The following is a 20,782-nucleotide window of genomic DNA, read 5'->3' as shown; positions in this document are numbered from 1 at the left end:
TTCAATGCTCATCAGGATTACAGTCCTTTAAAGTGACAGAACATTCAAGCTACCAGTTAGAACAGAACAGCACATCGGAGGGATGCAGAAACTTCTGACTTACATTTCCTTTGTGTAGGTCGGGCGTCATGTCTTGGTATAAAGAGCGGATTAGCATGTCTAGAGTGCGTTGACGTTTCTGAGAAAATGTTGGTGTTTCCAAGGTGGCTTTTTCACCATTTATTACTAAAAGATTATGGAACAAAGATAAGTTACGTAAATGAACTTCAACAATTATCCACCAACTCTAGTTTGCCTCTGTATCAAAACACCTGCTCTGCCCCTATTAAAATTGCCTCCTTTTTGTCTTTTTAAAGAATAACTCTCCCTTAAGTCAAAGGAGAAAAATTAGTAATAGACAAATTCCAAAAGGCATCAGAATAAATACCTAACTAATAAAAAAATTAAGGACAAACTGCCAGTCAATTTAAGTGCCAAACAATTTAAACACACAAAATGAGCCATCGAGCTCCTGTCAGGTTTAATTGCGATCAACACAGTCAATTTTCAAAGATTCCTTTCTTGCCAATTTAGAAGGGCAAACACAGGTCAATGAAAATAGGAACTGAATGATTACAGAATTAACAAGTGCTGCATAGGCATACTTCAGCACCTTCAGGAATACATTCAGAAGAGATGCTAGTCTCAGGTTTTCAGAGCTACTAAATCAACACCTTCTATTACTAAATAATGAACAGCATTATAAATCCTTTCAGATCTCCCAAGCCCTTTTCAAAAATGCAAAGCTAAATGCGGCTGCACCTTCTGCAAATGTGAAAGTCAGCCTCTGTCTAGTAGAGGCTGAGAAGAGAATTTTTTGTTAATCTGGCTGTAACAGTTTGATGGAACTGACATCTCAACTATGCTACAGATGTGAAAAAAAAATCGCATATAGATCAGCAGAATGCACAAGAAAACGCATATACGTTTTAAGCATAATGAATCTTATTTTGTTAGCACAATTATTTAAAGAGTGTTTCTAGCAAAAGAAAAACCGACTTACATTTCACCAACACAAAATCCCTGAACTCCTGGTGATTTGTAAACACAGGTGGGGATGGAAGGGGAGGCCCAAAGAGAGGAACACTTTCTTCTGAAAATATTTTCAGCCTATTGAAAGTACAAATATTTATCTACATTGAAAGTCACACCCAAACCCTACCTCTTTTTTATAGTAGCTATTCAGAACCAAAGAAAAAAAATGGAAACTGTTATCTGGTTGTCTTACGTAAGAATTTCAAAGGGCATAGCAAAAAATTCACTTGGAATTACTCAGCACAGCATAGTTATGTTTCTTTTACACAAACTAACGGGGGACATAGAATTAGAACAGAACTTAGCAGTTCTACTCATGCAGCAATAGTTTTAGTGGCACTAGCAAAATACAGTCCTACTCAAAAACACTGTAAAAGAACAGGTCTTCACCTACAAAGTATGTTCTCCTTATAGATTTCCACTTTCTCTATGGATTCACCACATGCAGAAAATATTTGATGCTTTCAAAGTAACAATGGCTTACGACATATAAATCTGCAGCCTGGGAACAGCAAATTTTCACTGAGGAAGACAGAGTCAGAATAACTTCTGTGACAGCTGGACCTGCCGAGTTATTTTGATCCAGCATAGCAATATTGAATGACTGATACAAACCTATGCCTATTTGTTCACCAGGGCATAGCTTCTTTAAGATAAGTAATCATTCTTGGCTATTTCAAGTGAGAGTTTGCCAACAAGTCTTCCAAGTGGCATGTGTGCAGATGACACAGGTCACAGCAAGGTAAGTGGCAAAATTAGATTTATCCTTTATCTGCTGTTTTAGAAATCAGACAGAATTTACTTTCTCCAAAAACCAGCAGCAACTGACTGATACTGATTCTAACGGATCACAGTGCTTTCATACGGTCTTTTTTCTTGAAAGCTTAGGAACTGCATACAATATGAAATGCAGCACTACATTTGCATGAATATTGATCATCCTAATATTTGTTTCACATATTTGAGACACAGTTTCATAAATGCCTTATGTCTATTTAATTACGTCCAGGTAAAAAAGCAACCATTTATAACTACAAAAAGTGTGAAATGTTCCTTAACTAGATCAGAATGAATTATAACAGGGAAAGCCATAACAAAACTGACTAAAAAATTAGACTTCTTGGGTGACATAAAACATAAAGGCACCTTAAGCAGAAATTCAGTGTCAGACCTCATAGTGGTATTGCATTTGAAACAAGGAAAATTTGCCTCAAAAGCCTAGAGCATTCCCTGTCCCTTTTTACTGTAATTTTGACCACTTGGAAGACTGTTTTCACACACACATAAAAGAAAGAGAAGAAACGAGTTCTATTCAGGCCTACAATCAAAGGACAGAAGGAACAGTAATGGGGGCAAGCTGAAGTATAATGTTATAAGGTCATCATATAGGAAAAAAATATTATGCAATATGTACTACAGCAAGATGTGTCAAGACTGGGAGAACGAAGCAACTAAGATGGACTTATCTAGTAAAAGCTGCCAGTTACTTAACGCAAGAGAGAGAAATTTATCTTACAGACTGCAACTCATTTCCTTCCCCTCATAAACAGCAATATAAAAAGCATTTTACCATGGCTAACCCATCTACAGACTAGCAGTTTACAATCAGGACAACAATCACTTCTTAAAGGGTAATGAGGGATGCACGCCCAGCTTTCTGTCTCAAAGCAAGAAGAAAAAGAAAGAAGTGACTGCATTTTCACTGCACATTGGAATCATGAACATGTTTTAAACATCAATTTAAACAAATTTGCAAGAGGAAGCTGACAAGATCATGAAGCAAAATAAAATTATTCCTTTGCTTAACTGCATGACAGACATGACCCAAAAGAAACCTTAGATGTAAATAGGAGGCAGAGGGGAAAAAATCCACACAAACAAACTGAAGTATCACTCTTGTCTGGAGTTCAGTGTAATGGAATGCTAGAAAAACACAGTAATACGTAAAATTCTAGTAGGTTTTCAGTACGTGACGTTCAACTATACAAGTACTCTGTTAAAATCCCTAAAAATGAACTAGTTTGCTCAGCTACAGCCAAACTGAAATTTGTAAGGACTTGTAGTCCATGGCTATTACAACGTCACACGCATTAATTAACTGTCACCATCCACGTAGTGTACTACGTCATTGATCTCACCAGGTCTGAAAGTTCCAAGCATATCTTTCATCATTTTTTATATTTCATCTAAAAAACAGTTTTGGGTTTCCCCCTTAGCTTATGCCTGTTGCAGAATTTAATGTTCCTGATGTTAAGAAACCTGCTACTTATAGCCAGTTCAGTGGCATCTGCATGCGGTCCATATTGCTCTTCAGTTTCCAAAGCACATTTGGCTTCCTGGCATACAGACAGGTGGATCTGTCTGTATGCCAGAAAGTTCTCCCATAGCCAAAATGTTTTCCCATTTTCTCTAAACCATCAGTTATTCATTGTGAAATTATTTGTTAGAATCGGCACCTACCTGTAACTATCATTCTGCTTATTATATCTCACTAAAGCAAAAATATCTGCCATACAGTTAAGGAAGTTAATCCAGCTCTAATAAAGCTCACAGGTATTTTGATAAACTTTTTTTTGTGCAGTACATTGAAGAATTACTAAAGGTAAAATATATTAATCGAGTCAATGTAAATATATAAACAATTCTAGACTATATAGATTTTACTGTTTATACACAAGAGGTCCTATATGAAAATGTTATTGCTTGATCAACAGTTTTAAAAATCAAGCTACTACCACAGACACAGCATAAGACATACTACAGAAGTTTGTCTTACTTGTACTTGATATATTTGTGATTAAAAACTTTTTAGTTGATAAAGCAGTACTGATACTGAACTTGCTTATACCAAAGCTTCCACTGAAGAAAATACTCCAGTGAAACAATTTAGCCAACAATTATTGGAAAAATGAGAGAATGATTTAAAGTGCAAGTTATACCAAGGCTGATGCTCTATTGTAGAGTTACACTGATGTGGTAAACAATTCTTCTTAGTATTTAGGTTGCTTCGATATGTAAAGATTTTTATTATTTTTTCTAACTTTGCTCATTTTCATTCATTTGCTCACCCCTAGCAAGTGGGTTCTAGAAACATTTAGTCTGCCTGAGAACTAGGTGCGGAAGTCTTAAGCTTTGTGATAACTTTTTAAAACTCAGCAACACAGTATAGATGGAAACTAGAGTTTTCTTTTCATTCATTTCCCCTCATTCCATTCCATCTAGTCTAACACATGCCAGGTTGGGGTCTACAGATTACTACTATTGTGACCCCATGGTAATTCCAAGAGATTGGCCGCTGGTTTTTGCAATCATATAGTCTTCAAAATCTTTTCAACCAGATGTCTGAAAAACACAGACTGTTAAAAAACTGGAGAATATATGGTAAACAGTCTGAAAAATTTGACAAATACTGATCTAAAATACGCAAGTATTTAAAATAAACATCTAAACATTGAAAGACAATATTGAGTAAAATGCCAAAACTGAATGCCAAAATAATTTACAAAACCGAGAGAAATTTATTTATAAATTCGTATTTCTTGAAAAGGTATAAAATTAGATTTGTGACATGATACAAATAAATGCTTTCAATAAAATTACTTAAAACTCACATTCCTGCTTTTACCTTATCTTCTAAGGGATTTAACAAACACTGTTTGATGCTGCCGACTTGGAAACTCCTAGTCAAGAAGCTGAAGAATGCAAGAATGCAACTGTCTTTGTAAAATAGTTTTCACTTCCATAAACAGCATAGAGGGAGGCATTCAGGACAGAATTAAAAGTAATATTGATCTTAAAAAAAAAGAAAAAGCATTTGAAAATGTCGGGGAAAAGATACGTGTAAAATGAGAGCGAATCATGGATGGCTTGAATGCTGGAGAAGACTCTTCACCTTCCTGAAATATGATAGTGACAATGTCATTTCCAATATGTCGCTTCCTTTCTACCTGGAAAAAAAAAGGAAAACAAAAAAGGAAAAAAAAGGAAAAAAAAAAGAAAAAAAAAAAGAAAGAAAAGGCAGAAAAAGAGATAGATAGTGACTTATACAACACACATAAGTATATTAGCAATTCTGTGACAGAACAATAAAACAATATTCCCAAACTGCAAACAGAAAAATTATAGTCAATATGACTGAGGACAACAGAAAATCATTACTTAACTATAAGCAAGTAAAACTAGCAATGACATGGTGCACACACGAGGCAGGTTCTAGAAGAATAGATATTGCATACATTTAGAAAAGCACTCATTGTTTCCATAATTAATATTAATTAATCTGGCAAGGAAACGCTAGCATTCAAAAAAAGCGAAGCTACCACTTGAAATAAAAGGACTAAACACTCTGGTGCTGAATTATTCTTAAAAAATTATATATATCCTGATTTGCCTCCATTTTCTTCAGTGATCTTTTCATCAGTCCAAGCAAAAAGCGTGAGAAAACTGTCATAGGTCAGAACGCATAATAAGAATAAATCTAAGAATGCATAATCGATAGTGAATCAAGTAATTTGTAAGTAATTTAGGTAAATTATTATGGATGTACCATATTTACTAAACACATGTGCCTATAAAGTATTTTTTTATCATAAACACAAAGAAAGGCCTGAGCAATGAATGACAGCACATTTGAACAAGAACCCACCTAGTTAATCCACGGCAGTGTGACAGCACTTTACAGTTACCAACCTTAACGTGCTCACAAGGGGAATTTCTTTCAAGCGACACTAATTGCTACTCAAGCAGGAGTTACACATTACACACGTGCATATTCCTACAATTCACACGCAAGGCTAAGTTCCAGTTTTCCTAGTCTTTGAGGTAATAATTACAGCAGTGAAGCTCTTCAAGTCATCTGAACACCACACTTAATCACTTCTCAGTGAAGCAATTTAGATCTTCTTCTCAAGTATCTTTTGTACCTTAATGGAGATGGTAGGATGCATTATTTCTAATAAACATAACGAAAATTTCAGCATCAGGTAGGATATTGAGGAAAAAAAGTGCAAAAGTCTCAAGGTTTACACTTCTCAAATATTAACAGACAAGAATTCCTTTATTGCTTACAAAGTTTTGGAGTTTGTGATTTAACAAATAAATAGGGAAATAAGAAAGAGAGAACCATGTACCTGCTGCTTGTTCTCTCTAGAATATGGTAGCATGGTTGAAACATGGAACATAATTTCATGCCCTTGAAAAACTGTATAGATGGAACAGGTTCCTGTTGTATCATCTGCAAGGGAAGGCAACATTTTAAGGAGGAGTATCTCCTCTAAGTTTTCTGAAGATTGAAAGATACTTCAAGTCTTCCTACCAAATCTTCTTCCGTTATCCTTTTTTGTCAGATCCATTTTAGAAAATGTCCACACCACATGTTTCATGTGAGTCCAAACCCAAGTTTGCAACTAATCTGCATATTCACACTTAAAACCTATGACTCCTTTCACCTAGCAGCCTGAAATCACAGGGGTCTTCAAGCCACAATATCCTTCTATCATGAAGCAAGTAACACGTCAGGTTATTGTTCATCTCATTCCAACTTAAAATGAAACCATTCGCCTTGATAATACCTGTCATAACTGCATTCCATACCAGTGACTTAAGCTGACCTGACTCGTTCCTGGTGAAGTGGAGCATTTAGTACACATACGAGGAAGCCCGTGTTGGGATTTTTTCATAACCACAATATATACAATATGCACAATATGTAATAAGAAACATTTAGAATGCAGCTCCACCCCCCTTTCGTTGCTTAAGATAAGTTCTTACTTTTAGTGTCCAGTCCTCCTCTGTAGCCTGACCAGCCTTTCAAAGTAATTGTGTCACCCAAAAGACGCAAAAACCGTTGAAAGCTTTCACTTCCAGTTTCTACATGTGGGAGGGAGAAATGTTACCAAAAAAGCGCACCCATAGTAATAGAACATATCTCAAAAACGACCGAAATGAGAAAATGGGTCCTGCTTCCAGGACACAAGTTTCAGCTGAGTTAGTTTCCTTTCATGTCTTCCAAGCCTACTGCCCTTCCAGAAACAGCACCCCAATCACACAGGCATCATCACATGACGTCAAACAGTGACCTCTTTTGCTAGCACCAGTGCTGTTCAAGTGCATAGGAGAATGTGATCATGCTGCAAAAGAGTGAAAGAACTACAAGCAGTGAGTTAATGAGCTGCCTGCTTCAAATGCCTTTTTTTTCTAAAAGTTCATGTCACGCAATCTATTTCTAGAAGAGAGATTTCACTCTCAAGTTGTAACAATAGGCTTCCTACTGCAACTGCTTACAGACATAGAAGGCCCTATGCTACAATTTTTCACCCAACACATGAAACCAAACTACACAACTGCTCATATAACTACTGCCTACCACCCTGCTTCTAGCTGTAGGCACTACCTTGCTGTTTTTTAATTCAGACGAACAAAACAGTTAAGGAGAAGGTGAAAAACTCACCATTACTGAACATTTCATCATCTGTAAGCTGACCATCCTTAGCATAAAGGACTCCAAATTTAAAATTCACCGATCCCTGGGAAATAAAAGTAAATATTGTATGATAAACAGACAGTCAAACAGAAGACAGAAAAATTTGTTTCCTCTAAGGACCTTCGTGTATGCATCTTTGCATACATCCTACACATTAGAACATACACTTTATACCATCTCCCAATACATAATAATTTAACTTGAAACTTTGATAGCATAGTATATATAATATAAAACTATTAACTAAAATTGGTGATCTATTATTATTAAGTTGGTGCTTAAAGTTATTTTTGCAGTCATGTTCAAAAAACATGAATTTTTTTTACTGCAATAAGCAATTGATTACAAAGTCATCATAAGCCCATCAAAATGCAAAGCTGTATTTCCTGGATGGGTCTGTGAGCTAGAAGTAGTTAGGTTTATACTTACCTCTTGCTCTTCAAGAACCAATAAATCCTGTAAACAAAAACAGTATCTTTAACCCCCTCATATTAAAGATCTACAAGGATGATGGTTTTATTTGTGTTTACAAGTTTTGATTTAAAATGGCCAGTTCAATGGATAAAGACAGTTTAAGTAGTATTACATTATTATTGCTATTAGCTGCTACTGGAATAAGCAAGCTAGTAGTATCTATAATTAATTACTTATATTTCCAGAAAATAATAAAGAAAAAACCAAACAAAAAAAAGTCACTTCCCACCTTTTGTATCTCAGGATGAAAAATTTCTCTTGGGCTCTTCTCAAATTTATCAAGACTCATAGCACTGAAATGCAAATGAAATAGTGCTTTACAGAAGGGCAAGTACACATTTCGACGCCGAACCACCAACTGATTGCAGTTACAATGGTTACAAAATTAATTGTTCGAAGAGACTCTGTTAAATGGAATGTTTTGTGGAACTGCCATTTCTTTCCCAAAATACTAACTTCCAACACTTTCTAAACTTCTTTTGTATTTTAAAAACAGAAATTAGTAAGACCCTGTGTGGAGATCAGGTTTAAATTTATCTCCTTATAAAGCACAGAGCTCTATTACATCACTCTTCATTTTGGTTCTAAACATAATCACAGTGAGCATTTTAGGAGGGCTCAATAACCAATTCTATTTCTCTCTTTTTCTAATTCTCTCTCTTCTTAAATAATTCAAGGCAAGTCAAATGAAAAATGAGAAGTTCAGCATCAAATTCACGCTTTTTCACTTTGGTCAAGAACAGACTTTAAAACCACTTTTTGCTGCCTTAAAAATTAAGACTTGCAAAACCATTTTTATAGGTTTTATAGATTTATCATAAAAACCACAGAACATAAGCTCTGAATTACAGGAAAAGGTATACAAGCAAATATCTAACCTGATAACTTATCTGTAAACACATACCTTAATATAGATTTCACTGATAATGTTTTTGTGGGACTGTAAGGGAGACATATTTTCTGAGTACCCTGTAAACAAGAAAAGCTAGGATATTTTACAGGACATACCAACTTTTTCAGCATATTCAATAGGCTTATTAATAAAAACAATTCAGTTAAAGAAGAAGGAAGAAAACCAAGGTAATTTTACTTAGCTATAATTACTGCTGATTTAAAGAAAAAAAAAGTCATGGGTGCTGCAAAGAAAAAAAAAGCGCACCATACATGCCTACAGCAGAATTCTAAAACAATTGCTTGGATAAAAGAATCTCATGGAACATTAAGTAGGAAAAAAGTGAAACCAGTATCAGACCTGTCTATTTTCTTACCATTATAAAAGAAAATCCTAAAAGCAATATAAAGTCACTGCCCAAACTGATAGTAGGATGTAACCCATAACAAGTTAGGCATCATTTCTTAAAAAAAAACAGTTTAGTATAATGTTTTCTGCAAAATTAGTTTAGTGCTATCTGCTGTGGTAGAATGCTATGTTCTTATGATACAAAATAAAGATATGTAATAAATACCAGAATTCTGAAGAAAGAGGAAAAAGCGTCTGATAAACGTATGCAGAACAAACAAACAGAAGTCAGAAGAGCAGTTAAGCATTTGTTTCTTACTGTTTTTCTCCAAAGTATTGAATGGTATTGAGGAATGCGCTGGTTATTTTGGTCAGATAGTACAACAGACAGAAAGAAAGGGTTCTTCTCTGCATCTGTACCTACATAATTCTGATGAACTGTTGGAAGAAAAACAAGCAGCACCATCAGTCATAAGGAAGACATACCCACCCACTCATGCAGAATCAGAGAGACACCTGTAAACATACGCATTCACACGTAAAAGTATGTAACTGTCTGCATAAATAACTAAGTACTTATATACAGCGGTGTAAAAAAAAACACCCAAAGAGATCGGTAGAGTTTTCAAAGCCAAGAAGGATTTCAAAACATCCTTTTTTGGTAGCAGGGGTTTCACTCCTTACAGACACCCATCCTCTGTTTTCACTTTAAAAACACATGAAGTGAGGACTTGTTTCACGTATAGGACGGAAAATGTTTTAATACTAAATTAACACCATATCTTTTTCCATATTGAAATAGTAACAGCTCAAAACTACAGAAACAGCAGCAGCATTTCCGCAAATTACATTTTCATTGGTCCAAATTCCAATCCATCCGCAAAAAAGTATTTACCTTTCCCTAAAAAATACTTCAAGTACCATCTTGTATGATACTCCGGGTTTTCCAAATGCACATCCGTTCTGTGCCATGTACCCGGAGCATAGTCCGTATTCTGAAATAGAATTGGGAGACTGTTACATTAAATGCCAAGTGAAAAAAAATGACAAAATATTGGCAGAAGCAAATAAAGAGGGAAATTTTAGCTGTACACTGCTACTTAAAAAGCAAGGATTTTTGCAAAGTCAGTTGGTGCATAGCAGAAATAAAAATTTCTACCTCTCATTTACCCTTTTTTCTAATTTCTCTGTAAGTAGATAAGTCTTGTCCTACTGTACCACTCTTACGGGTAATGTCTTAGAATGTCAGTGAAAAGTAGGTCTTTCAATGTGGAATTTGAAGACAAGCATTTTTAAAACTTAAATAAATTATTGCCTTCAGCTTTCATTTTCTCAGTTCTTCCCAAATTAATCCCTAATTCCAAAGCATGCTAGACCAAAGCATGCTTTGGAAGTTCTTCAGTGCTGTTTCTCGTAAATTAAGGTAAATTCCCAAGCATCCCTCAAGCACTTTCCCACTATGACTTAACATGCGAAGAAAAAGCCATTCTCCATATTCATTCACCATGTGGCCATCTACCACCCACTCTACGAATCTTTCTGTGATATGAGCTAATCAGCATTTGAACCGCATGAAACTGAACTAAAAAGACAGAGGACAAAACACAACTCCCCAAAGAATCAATGCAGAATAGTTAGATTACTTTCAACTCTGCAGCCAGTGCTGATGCAAGCCAATGATCAGTAACAGTTCACTGTTACTATTAGCTCAATGCACACTTTACCAAAACCTTACAAGTATCTGTAGAATATGAGGTCTTCTTTTTTCCAATATTAAGATGGGATTTGATGAAAAAGTTGTGCAAAGGAAGATAAAACTTGAGGTAAGTGGAAACCTAATTGTCACTTGAGTAGTTGCAGGGACACACTGCGAGTTTAGCAGCAAGAAAGATGAAGGGAATTACTCTCCAAGGCTCCACTTAACCTCTTTCTCTCTTATTTAAAGATAAGCACAGCTACCAAAAGACAGCTAAGGGTCAAAAAAATGAAGCCAAACCTCACCACGCCAAGGAGCAAACTTTAAAGCACAGAGGTCAGCATGAACATCATAGTACCAACAGGAAAGGAGAGATATAGAGTGATGAACTAGAGACTGGGAAGCATCATTCAGACATATTTTTCTCCTAACACCATCTAGTGAGCAAAAATGCTACCAAACCAAAACAAAATGCTAGAATTTTCAAAGTCCTCTGCCTTAGCAAATGACTGCAAACGCATCTTTTGTAAGTGTAAAATAACTGAAGCGGAATAATTTTCTTCAGCATTCTATGAGTATTTTTGGGCACTTACCTCACCAGATGAGCCATTTTCCACACGGAACCGTCCAGCTCTTTGAATGGCTCCATCAGCATCACTAGATATAAGCTATAATAGAGTTTAACATAGAGCTTCTATTTCCAAAAATAGCCATACGATCAGCAATCAAAACTTACTACCATTTCTTTTTGATCCAGGCATCATGACTCCCCACAGAGAAGGGATCAGTCTAGCTATTACCAATTTAAGTAAAGATTTTGAATGACCCGGTAAGAATTCTGAGACACGAATGAGATGCTACTGCGGAAAACATGAAGCAGGAAAAGTTAAGTTTGAAACATTTCGAAATTTGAAAGGGGCAACAATAACCTTTGAACATCTGTACTCCAAAAATGACACACTTTCATAAAATGCTAGCAGAATTTATAAGCAAAACAACCAAGAAACAAGACCATTCATGTGAACTTACTGTGAATTAATAATTATAAATAACTTTTTATTTTCCAGCAAAAGACTTTAAGTACTAGGAATGAAAAAGCCTCTTATCAGAAAACAGTTTATTTGCATTTTTTGATTAAAACACATCTTTTATTGTAGAACATACGGAAAGAAGAGAAAGGAACCTGGTGTTCCCGTAATGCAACTTCCAGCAACTAGGCCACCATTTTACACTCAATTTACATACACGTTAGTAAATATACTACCCAAGAACTCGAAAATTACAACTATAGCTCGTAGAAGACTTGTGATTTCATCCCATAGTAACAGAACTGGAGATAATTTTCTTAACTCCTCCCCACTTCTGTTATCCTACAGCAAATTTATGTAATTTCACTATGACCTTGTAATCAGAATGACACTGCTGACATATCTTCACAGATATAACGCAGAAGAAATTGATAAAAGAAAAACGTAGCGCCAACTTGACCTCTGAATTTCAAGCAAAGGCAGAATAACTGACTGATTCTAGGGAACTGCTTTCAAAACCCTAATTCTGACCAGGTTGTTTAGTTTTTAGCCTTCTCCCACTACTATGAGTCATGTACATATAAAATTACATACACGTGTATGTACACACGTGGGCATGTACACAGTTTATAGCTTACATAATTGCTAGTACTTCATTAAATACTAGACTAATATTTAGCCAGCTTCAGTTTCTAAGAGGAAAAAAGGCTCAATTTCCATCTGCAGGTAAACACAGTATTTATATAAAGCTTCCTTTCCTGTTACAATGTAAAATTAATTACTAAGATAGTAAAAAGATCTCCTATCACAGGTCTGATATATATCTATTCAGAAGCCGCTTTATATTAGCTTATAACTTTCAAGTCTAGCTGAGAACGCATATTTTCCAAACTAGATCCAATTCTTTTACTTGGAAAAGAAAAGGATTAGAGCTCTGCATTATAAGCTGATAAACTGAAGGACTGGCTACATATACTTACAAGCTCCACAGACCCATAATGCTTTCTGCTAAACTCTCCGCGTCTGCAACCCAGATCTTCAGAGACGGAGCTGGAATAGAAATTCTTCATCAGTCAACTAGTCTTACATTTCCCGCAATGCTATACCCTGCTATTAAAAAAAGATCATTTCTGCCAAACAGCGTTCACAGCACAAACTCATTGCTGCAGGGAACACTTCTTACAGCACACACAATCCCTAGCAGCCATTGCAGTCTGGCTTTCACGTTACTCCCAAAGCAAATGTCCAGGTCCTGACTGGAAGCAAAAGCTATGATTAAATTACTAAGCCATGACACAATCAGAGTTCCAAAGCAGGTGGTGGCTCATAACCATGTTCAAAAAGTAACCTTAATCCCTCAAAGAGGACAACCGCACTACACAACTCAGTAAGACCACATTCAGTAGGTTGCTACTGGCTTTTTTTTCAGCCTCCACACAATGAGAAAAGAAACCAGAACTTTAACGTAGGAGCATGAGGAAACAACAGCATTTCAGAGGTTTCCCTCCACCACCTTAACAAAGATAGCAAACAAAAGTAATCCAAGAACACGAAATTCAAAATCCGCCTGCATTACCAACCTCATACCATCGTATCACATTACTCACCATCCCTTCACGAACTACATTCCACTAATTTGAAGACAGACTACCTGGCCACAAACCACACCCTTTCGTATCAAGAGCATTTTTCTGACAGCACTCCCAATAATTTATAAAACAGGAGTATATCTGAGCTAAGGATTAAAACAAGACTGCTTTAATATTGTCATTTGTGTCCCAATTCAAACTACCTAAAACATACCTAAACTTCAAACACACTAGCAGTCCTTTTACAAATGAGCATTATACCCAAGAGCAAATCTCTGCTCCTTCTAAACCTAACTACTTTATATCACACATCACCTGCTTCATATCTTGTAATTAAAGCACAATCTCACATCAACATAAATGCTTACCTTAAATGGCAACCTCATAAAAATTAGGCTTCAACTTAGGCACAGGTACAATTCACATTATCATGTAATTTGCCTAAGCACACGTACTCCCTAACAAATTCCTGTGCCTTCATACCTTTTTGGCTCTCCAATCTCGGTCACCACTAAGATTTGTACTCTCTGACACATCGCATCTGCTAATTTAATAAATACACTGTGATTAAAATCAGCTGTTCATAATAGTTTTCTTCATTGAATTACATCCTTCCTCAGTCCTGATCTGTATAGGAAAAACAGCTGCTCCAGTGATGACACTTTTACAGTAGCTTTCATCTTATTAAGATGAACTGCTAGCACTGAGGAGGTTAGTTCACCAGTGCTTCACATTAGTTTGGCTTAATAATTTTAAGGTTACTTACACTGCAAAGTATTTAAATACAGATGCACCTCTATTCATATGAATATAACTAACCAGCTTCCATGCATTTGTACAGCATCTACACAGTATACTACACCTCCCCTCCCCATTTTTCTGAAAACATAGGTGCAGTTGTATAAATGAACAGTAATGATGAAGGGGAGAGAGGACTGGCTTCTTCCGTTTCAACGGAAGCTCCTACAAAATAGCCCTGAAAGTTGAACGACGAAGCAAAATTAAATGCATTTGCTAATCTAAATACGGAGGCTTTTTGGATCCTAGTGTCAAATCACAAGTTTTGTCTTTCAGAAGTTCGACACTAGAAAGCATTTTACTTGGGGGTCGGGAGGGTAGCGTCAGAAGGGGGTGAGTTTGCAGACTGCACCTGTGTGATCAGAAGGATGTAGCCTGCATGCCCCTTAGGCTTGCCACCTACACGTTTACTAGTGCCATCTGTTTTCATTTAAGAAAGAGTCATAAGCACTAACGCAGTCAGCAGTCGCGTAATTCCACTGATATCGCAGTGCAATCTGCTTGCAACGCTGAATACGCTCAGACACCGACTCTGAAGACGCTCGTCCGACTCCGCCCACACCACCTGCAGCAGCCCGAGGGAGACGGCTGCAGCTCGGGGACTCCTGCACCTCCGCTAGCCCGACGGCCAGCCGCCCCACGCCGCGGGAGCGTCCGACGCCGCACGCCCGTGAGGCCCCTCCAGCTCCCGGTCCGCGGAAGCAAAGCACCGCCTCCCACTCCGCCATCAGAGCACGCCCCGCCCCACCCCGCTCGAGCTTAGCCCCCGCCACCGGTACCGCTGGGTGAGGCCGAGGAACCGGATAGACGCCCCTTCCGCGCTGCTCAGCTCCATGCGGGCCGCCAGACAGAGGCTTCACCCCTCCAGCGTCGCTCCCGCGGCTCCGTCCCGCGCGGGAGAGGCGTCGGGAGCTCCCCGCGCACATCCCGCTACCCCGGTGAACGGCCCCGCGCGTCCGCCCCGGCCCGCCAACCAGTCATGTGCCGCGTCGGGTGCTGCGTCAGCCGCTGCGCAGTCAGCAAAGCCTGCCGGGAGTTGTAGTTCGGGCTGACAGCCACCGGTCCATCCCCCGCCGCCGGGAGCTGCAGTCCCTTGAAGTGATCGAACGGGTTCTTCGCTCCTGTGCGGGGAGGGACCTTAGTCAGCACCGCCCCTCCCAAATGTCTTTCTTTCTTTTTCACTCCAACTATTTTTTCTTTTTTTCACCCTATTTCTCACTCCCTTTTTCACTCTCACCCGTTTCCTTTTTCACGGTCTTTCTCTCTTTAACTCTCTTTTTTCTCTAACCTATTTTAATTCTTTCTCTCCATTCCTACCTGTATTTCTAACGTTGTTTCCCCTTCTAGATTTAGAATAAAAAAGCAACAGTAGAATCTTTCAGGCTCCCTGGGGGAAAAAAAAACAAAAAAAAAACCCCCCAAAAAAACCCCAAACAAACAAAAAAAAACCACAACACTTACTATAATGATTTAAAGAAAACTATTTATTCCTTGGGAGCCTGAAAGTTTCTACTGCTGCACCAGACACATAGCTTTTGTTCCTTTTAATATATACTTTATAGGGCCCCAATTACTACTCCAGCGGTCAGTAACCAATAATAATATCCATTAGTCACATCATCTGTACTTCCATCTACATCACCAGTCAAATAATTAGTAGTAAGTAATTGCTACTTAACCTAAGTAGTAATTGCATCACGATTATGTACTTCCATAAGCGGGCAATCCATCACAACAGCTACCAGTCAACACCAAATTGCCACTGCGCCCCGTGCCACACCCATCTCCTGCCAACCCAAAAACCACCCCCTGCCGGCGAGCAGAAGAAAAATACCTTTCTGTTTTTCTTCTCCAAGTACCTGCAGTAGAAAAGAAAGCATTATTGTTTCTCTAAAGAAATTTCTTCTATAACAAGCCCTTTACTCCCCTTGAACTCAAGTCAAAGGAGCCAAACAGCCACAGCTGCTCTGAGGGCCTTTATACCTGGTGGGATTTGGTCCCACCCTTTTCCCAGGCATCATGGGAACAAGAGGCAGGTACAATCAGGGGTATATTAACCCCAGCCCTTGCTGAGGGACCTTATATCCTCTTCCCTCTCTGACATGTGCTTGGGTAAGAACTCTTCTCTCATTTCAGTGATGAGGTTCTTTCAGCTTATCTCAGCTTGTTTTCAGCAGGTGCTTCTTGGTATCTAAAGCAACAGAGGTTTTGAAGATACTGTGAAGAAAGCAGCACTGAATACAGGGAGTATTTAGGTTCACAATTTTGGGCTATGTGTTTAGGGGTGGTAAAGTACATTTTTAATTTCTAGTTTTGTTCTTGTTTTGTCTTTTATTTTTTTTTGAGGATGAGTACAGCTTCCAGAAATTCTAGGTTGTATCAAGTACAACACTTATTTCAGCAGATTCATCCTGTTATAACAGGCATCTGCCCAGTGTCAGAGATGATGTTTGAGATTGAGGCTTCAGATGAGTTGATGATTGTAACTAAGACAGGGAGGGTAAGCAGCTATCTGGTTAGGAGTTATTGTGGGGGTGGTGGTTTTAAAGGCAGGGGGGTGGGAAATGGTGTGTATTTGAGGCCCCACCGTGCTAAGGCTTTTCAGAAGCATAGTGGAGGCATTCACATGCCTTACAGCACGCAAGGTTATCTGCTGCACTCACAGGAATGTATTTAACTTTGCCTTTCTCCAACCCAGATGCCACTCATAATAACAGCCACTGCCTTGGAATCAGGATGAAGCTGGAGACTGAAGGACCCAGGCACACTCAGGAGAGGGCAAGAGCTGACTTGCTGGGATGTGGCCCATATAACACTGAACTCATACTTTGTTTTTGGTTTTCTTTATTGTAGCTGACAGGTGATCACAGGGCCCTCTGAGGCAGACTCATTTCAGGTGCAATGTGGATTCACATTGCTGATCATCCAAAAGATAAGTCGGGGGTCCCAAGCTGGAGATGGGATAATGTGAGAGTAGGGGGTTGGAAATTCTTGGGACAGATGCCAAAATTGGCAGAGGGAAAAGGGATCTTCTCTGAGGGGCCTTTTAGGACAGCGAAGGGGAGAGGCTCTACTTTTGATCGCAGCTTTTGGGCAGGCAGCGCGGAACAGTTCCGGTCTGTGTCGTGTTGTCTGGTGTGTCGTGTTACCTAGTGTGTCTTTGGGATCCCTTTGGTCAGATATCTCTGCCTTTTCCCTTCGAGGCCCTCACCACAGGCATCAGCCGTCACCTCTAGGTTCTCAAACATTCGCACTTCTTGGCACAACGCCGATATCATTTGTTCCTTCACCGGCGGGCTCGGTCATGTCCGAGTCACATCTCAGAAGCATCGAGTCAGATACTTTTTGAGGCTTTGTTTTGCAGCGTATCACCATCCAGCCTTTCCAGCCCGAGTCGTAACACTCGGGGCCTTATAACATTGTATGCTATGGAGAGCATTCTAAACATAGCATCGTCTCACAGCCATCTCCATCATCGTGACCAACAGTTCTTCTAACAGGCCACTCTGTTCCAGTCTTTTCTTCCGCTCCTTAGAGGAGCCTCCTCCATCTGCCATCATCTTAGCATCAGTCATCTCTTGTGACAACCTCTCAATCCTTGCCATCATTAATCTTGCCAGAAAGTCTTTTCTCATCCTTGTCACACTGTTGGTAGCATAATGTGTTGTATTTAACGTCCCCTTGTTTGTCACGTTCTGTGTCACGGGTGTCAGCACGTATTTGTGCCGGAGCTGCTCTGCCCTGCCGCATAGCCTGGTGCAATAGGACAAGTCCTGGGGACTTGCAATTTGTGGGGTGTCGCTGGATTCTAGATGATATTCCTAGATTGATAGTATGTTTGCAGCTGTGAAGTTACCCTGCAGCCCTTTGACTTTTGTCCTCACTTTCTTTCAGATGCAGAAGCATGAAATCCAGGGAAAAATCCATCCACCCATCCTGGGTGAGGAGGTTCCATCGAGCAGGTCAGTCAGTCACCGTTTGTCTCTGCTGGGGGAGTGTGAAGTGAGAGTCTGTTACAGCACTGTTCTTTTTATTTTTAGGAAGTAAAGCTGGGTATCAGCAGTCAAGGTGAGGTGGTCAAGGTGAGCATTGAGTGGTATATAGAAGCAGTTATTATTGCTCAAGTCTCAGGTGCAACTCTAAGCATCCATTCTCATTTGTGCGCTTTTGGCAATCCACTCGGAGTACATCCAGGCCCTGTCACCAACCGTCCGATGCACCGGGTTTGCTGTACATGTGAGCCCTCCGGAAGTATTACAAGACTTGGTGGCGAAGCCACTGCCTTTTCTGTTTAAAGGTGTCAGCCGGGTTGTCCTTGGCAATGGCCGAGGAGTTGCGGTGAGTTGGGGAAGTAGGGAGGAGGAGCGAGGCTCCGCTCAGGTTTCAGCAATGCCACACCACCTCATCTCCTCTTAACCCAGGTGTACCCTGCAATGACGGCATCAGCCTCCGAGCACGGCCGAAGCGTGCGGCCTGAGGAGCCGGGCATTATTAGAAAGGTGAGTAGCAGAATAATTGGGTCTTGGCCCATGTGCTGCTGAGATAATGCGTTGATGTTTGGTTTTCTTTAATGCGTTGATGTTTGGTTTTCTTTAATGCAGCCAACTAAGAACCAACAGGAAATGGTTGCTCAGCAGTGCCAGCAGGAACTTAACAGATGTTGAGGCTGCCTTCTTGTGCACCTGGCATGGACCGGCATCCCCAGATGTCTTAGAGATAAGTAGAGGGCTATGACCCACAGAGGGGACAAAAGTGGGGTGCTGGGTTGGGACCCACCAGGAGGAGTTTTTGAGTCTGCTTTGGAGATGGGGATGTCAATGAAGTAGCTCCTTAGGTTGCATAAAAGGAAAATCTCACTTTTGACAACAGTGCTGAGGTGTGCAGGGCAGAGCAGTCCCGGTCTGTGTCGTGTCACTTGTCTTTCGTGTATTCTGTGTTGTTTGGGTATGTCATGTCTTTTATCTTAGGCCTTTGAGAGGCCTATCAGAAACCCTGGCGTTGTTCTTACCATCTGTGATCTCTGTCTTCCGTGGCCTGGCACCTAGGTTATAAAACTTTTGACTTGGGAGCACAGACAGGTATCAGAATTGCATCTCTCTTTACAAGCATCTAGTCAGATATCTTTTCAGGTCTTTTTCTGAGCTGTATGGACAGCCCCACAAGGATCCACTATAGCGGATTAGGCCTTGTAAGAATGTGAGGTTAGGGAGAGGATTCTGACCATAGGATTCCCAGGCATCCATCTTTGCAGTTCTTGCAGTTCTTCAATTCAGTTAGCATCTTCTTCCTCCCGGCTTCTCTGAGCCTCATCAACTCACCGTCAGTCTCACCTCGGTCATCTCATTTTGCATTCTCTCAGTCCTCGCAGTCATTTTCCTTGCCAAGAGATTTCTGTCCGTGTTTTCTGCCCGTTGTTTGTCACGTCCTGTCCTGTGTCACGGGTGTGCGCACACATTTGTGCTGGAGCTGCTCTGCCCTGCTGCATAGCCTGGTTCAATAGGAGAAGTCCCAGGGCCTTGAAGTTTGTCATGTGGGATGTAGTTGGACTCTGGATGGTGTTACTAGACTGACACAAGATGCCTGGAGCTCTCAAGTTATCCTGCAGCCTTTTTGACTTTTGTCCTAACTTTTTTTCCAGATGCAGATGGATAAAATCCATGGCAGAGCACCCCATCCCGGTGAGGGGGTTCCCACAAGCAGGTCAGTCACCATTTCTCTGTGCAGGGGGAGTGTCAAGTGTGACTCTGTTACAGCGCTCTTCTTTGTCTTTTTTTTTTTTATTTTTAGGAAGTATAGCTGCACCTCAGCAGTCAAGTTGAGGAGGGCAAGGTGAGCATTGTCCAGTGGACAGAAGCCCTTTGTTGCTGAAGTCTCAATTTCTGGGGCAACTCTAAGTCTCCATTCTCATTTCTGTGCCTTAGGCGGTCTTCTTGGAGTGTGCCGAGCTCCCATCCCCAGCCGGCTGTCGGACTGGGTTTGCTGAGCCCTGTGGAAGTCTTACCGGATTCGGTGACGAAGCCTTTGCCTTTTTTCTTTACGCGTCTCACCCCTGTACCCTTCGGCAACGGCCGAGGAGTTGCGGTGAGTCGGGGAAGTAGGGAGGAGGAGCGAGGGTCCACTCAGGTTTCAGCAATGCCACATCACCTCGTCTCCTCTTAACCCAGGTGAACACCGTGACGATGGCGTCAGCTTCTGAGCGCAGCCGAAGCGTGCGGCCCACGCAGCTGGGCATTCTTAGGAGAATGGTGAGTAGCAGACTTATGGAGTTTTGGCCAATGGATTGCCAAGATCAGGCACTGATGTTGGGTTCTCTTTAATATAGCTGTCTATAAGAGACAACAGCCCGGTGCCAGCAGGAACTTCCCAGCTGACGAGGAACCTGACACAGACCAGGATCCCCAG

At 40.0% G+C, this 20,782-nt stretch overlaps 1 protein-coding gene across 4 annotated transcripts in view; it reads right to left on the bottom strand.

The window, feature by feature from the left end:
- Window positions 1–15,468, bottom strand: part of GARNL3 (GTPase activating Rap/RanGAP domain like 3) — a 28,652-nt gene extending 13,184 nt beyond the window's left edge. Inside the window, exons 1-15 of one of the 4 annotated variants that reach the window (XR_007778973.1) lie at window positions 15,160–15,468; window positions 12,974–13,043; window positions 11,559–11,633; window positions 10,165–10,264; window positions 9,589–9,707; window positions 8,934–8,998; window positions 8,259–8,322; window positions 7,985–8,011; window positions 7,523–7,598; window positions 6,844–6,942; window positions 6,204–6,307; window positions 4,913–5,021; window positions 3,535–3,580; window positions 1,043–1,149; window positions 104–225 (exon numbers count right to left, since the gene is read on the bottom strand). Coding sequence is in view for 3 of the 4 variants with exons in the window: in XM_018917521.3 (XP_018773066.2) it covers window positions 104–225; window positions 1,043–1,149; window positions 3,535–3,580; window positions 4,913–5,021; window positions 6,204–6,307; window positions 6,844–6,942; window positions 7,523–7,598; window positions 7,985–8,011; window positions 8,259–8,322; window positions 8,934–8,998; window positions 9,589–9,707; window positions 10,165–10,264; window positions 11,559–11,633; window positions 12,974–13,043; window positions 15,160–15,215 (1,239 nt within the window). In the remaining variant the exon portion in view is untranslated. Of the gene's footprint in view, window positions 1–103; window positions 226–1,042; window positions 1,150–3,534; window positions 3,581–4,912; window positions 5,022–6,203; window positions 6,308–6,843; window positions 6,943–7,522; window positions 7,599–7,984; window positions 8,012–8,258; window positions 8,323–8,933; window positions 9,015–9,588; window positions 9,708–10,164; window positions 10,265–11,558; window positions 11,634–12,973; window positions 13,044–15,159 lie in introns of those variants that run through there. The other 3 variants (XM_018917521.3, XM_050981003.1, XM_050981004.1) reach the window with 3 other exon arrangements.
- Window positions 15,469–20,782: the final 5,314 nt, after the last annotated feature.

The sequence above is a fragment of the Serinus canaria genome, chromosome 17 (genome assembly GCF_022539315.1).
Source record: "Serinus canaria isolate serCan28SL12 chromosome 17, serCan2020, whole genome shotgun sequence".
Taxonomy (NCBI): domain Eukaryota; kingdom Metazoa; phylum Chordata; class Aves; order Passeriformes; family Fringillidae; genus Serinus; species Serinus canaria.
The sequence above is the reverse complement of the archived record's forward strand: the minus strand, read 5'-3'. Positions and strand labels throughout refer to the sequence as shown.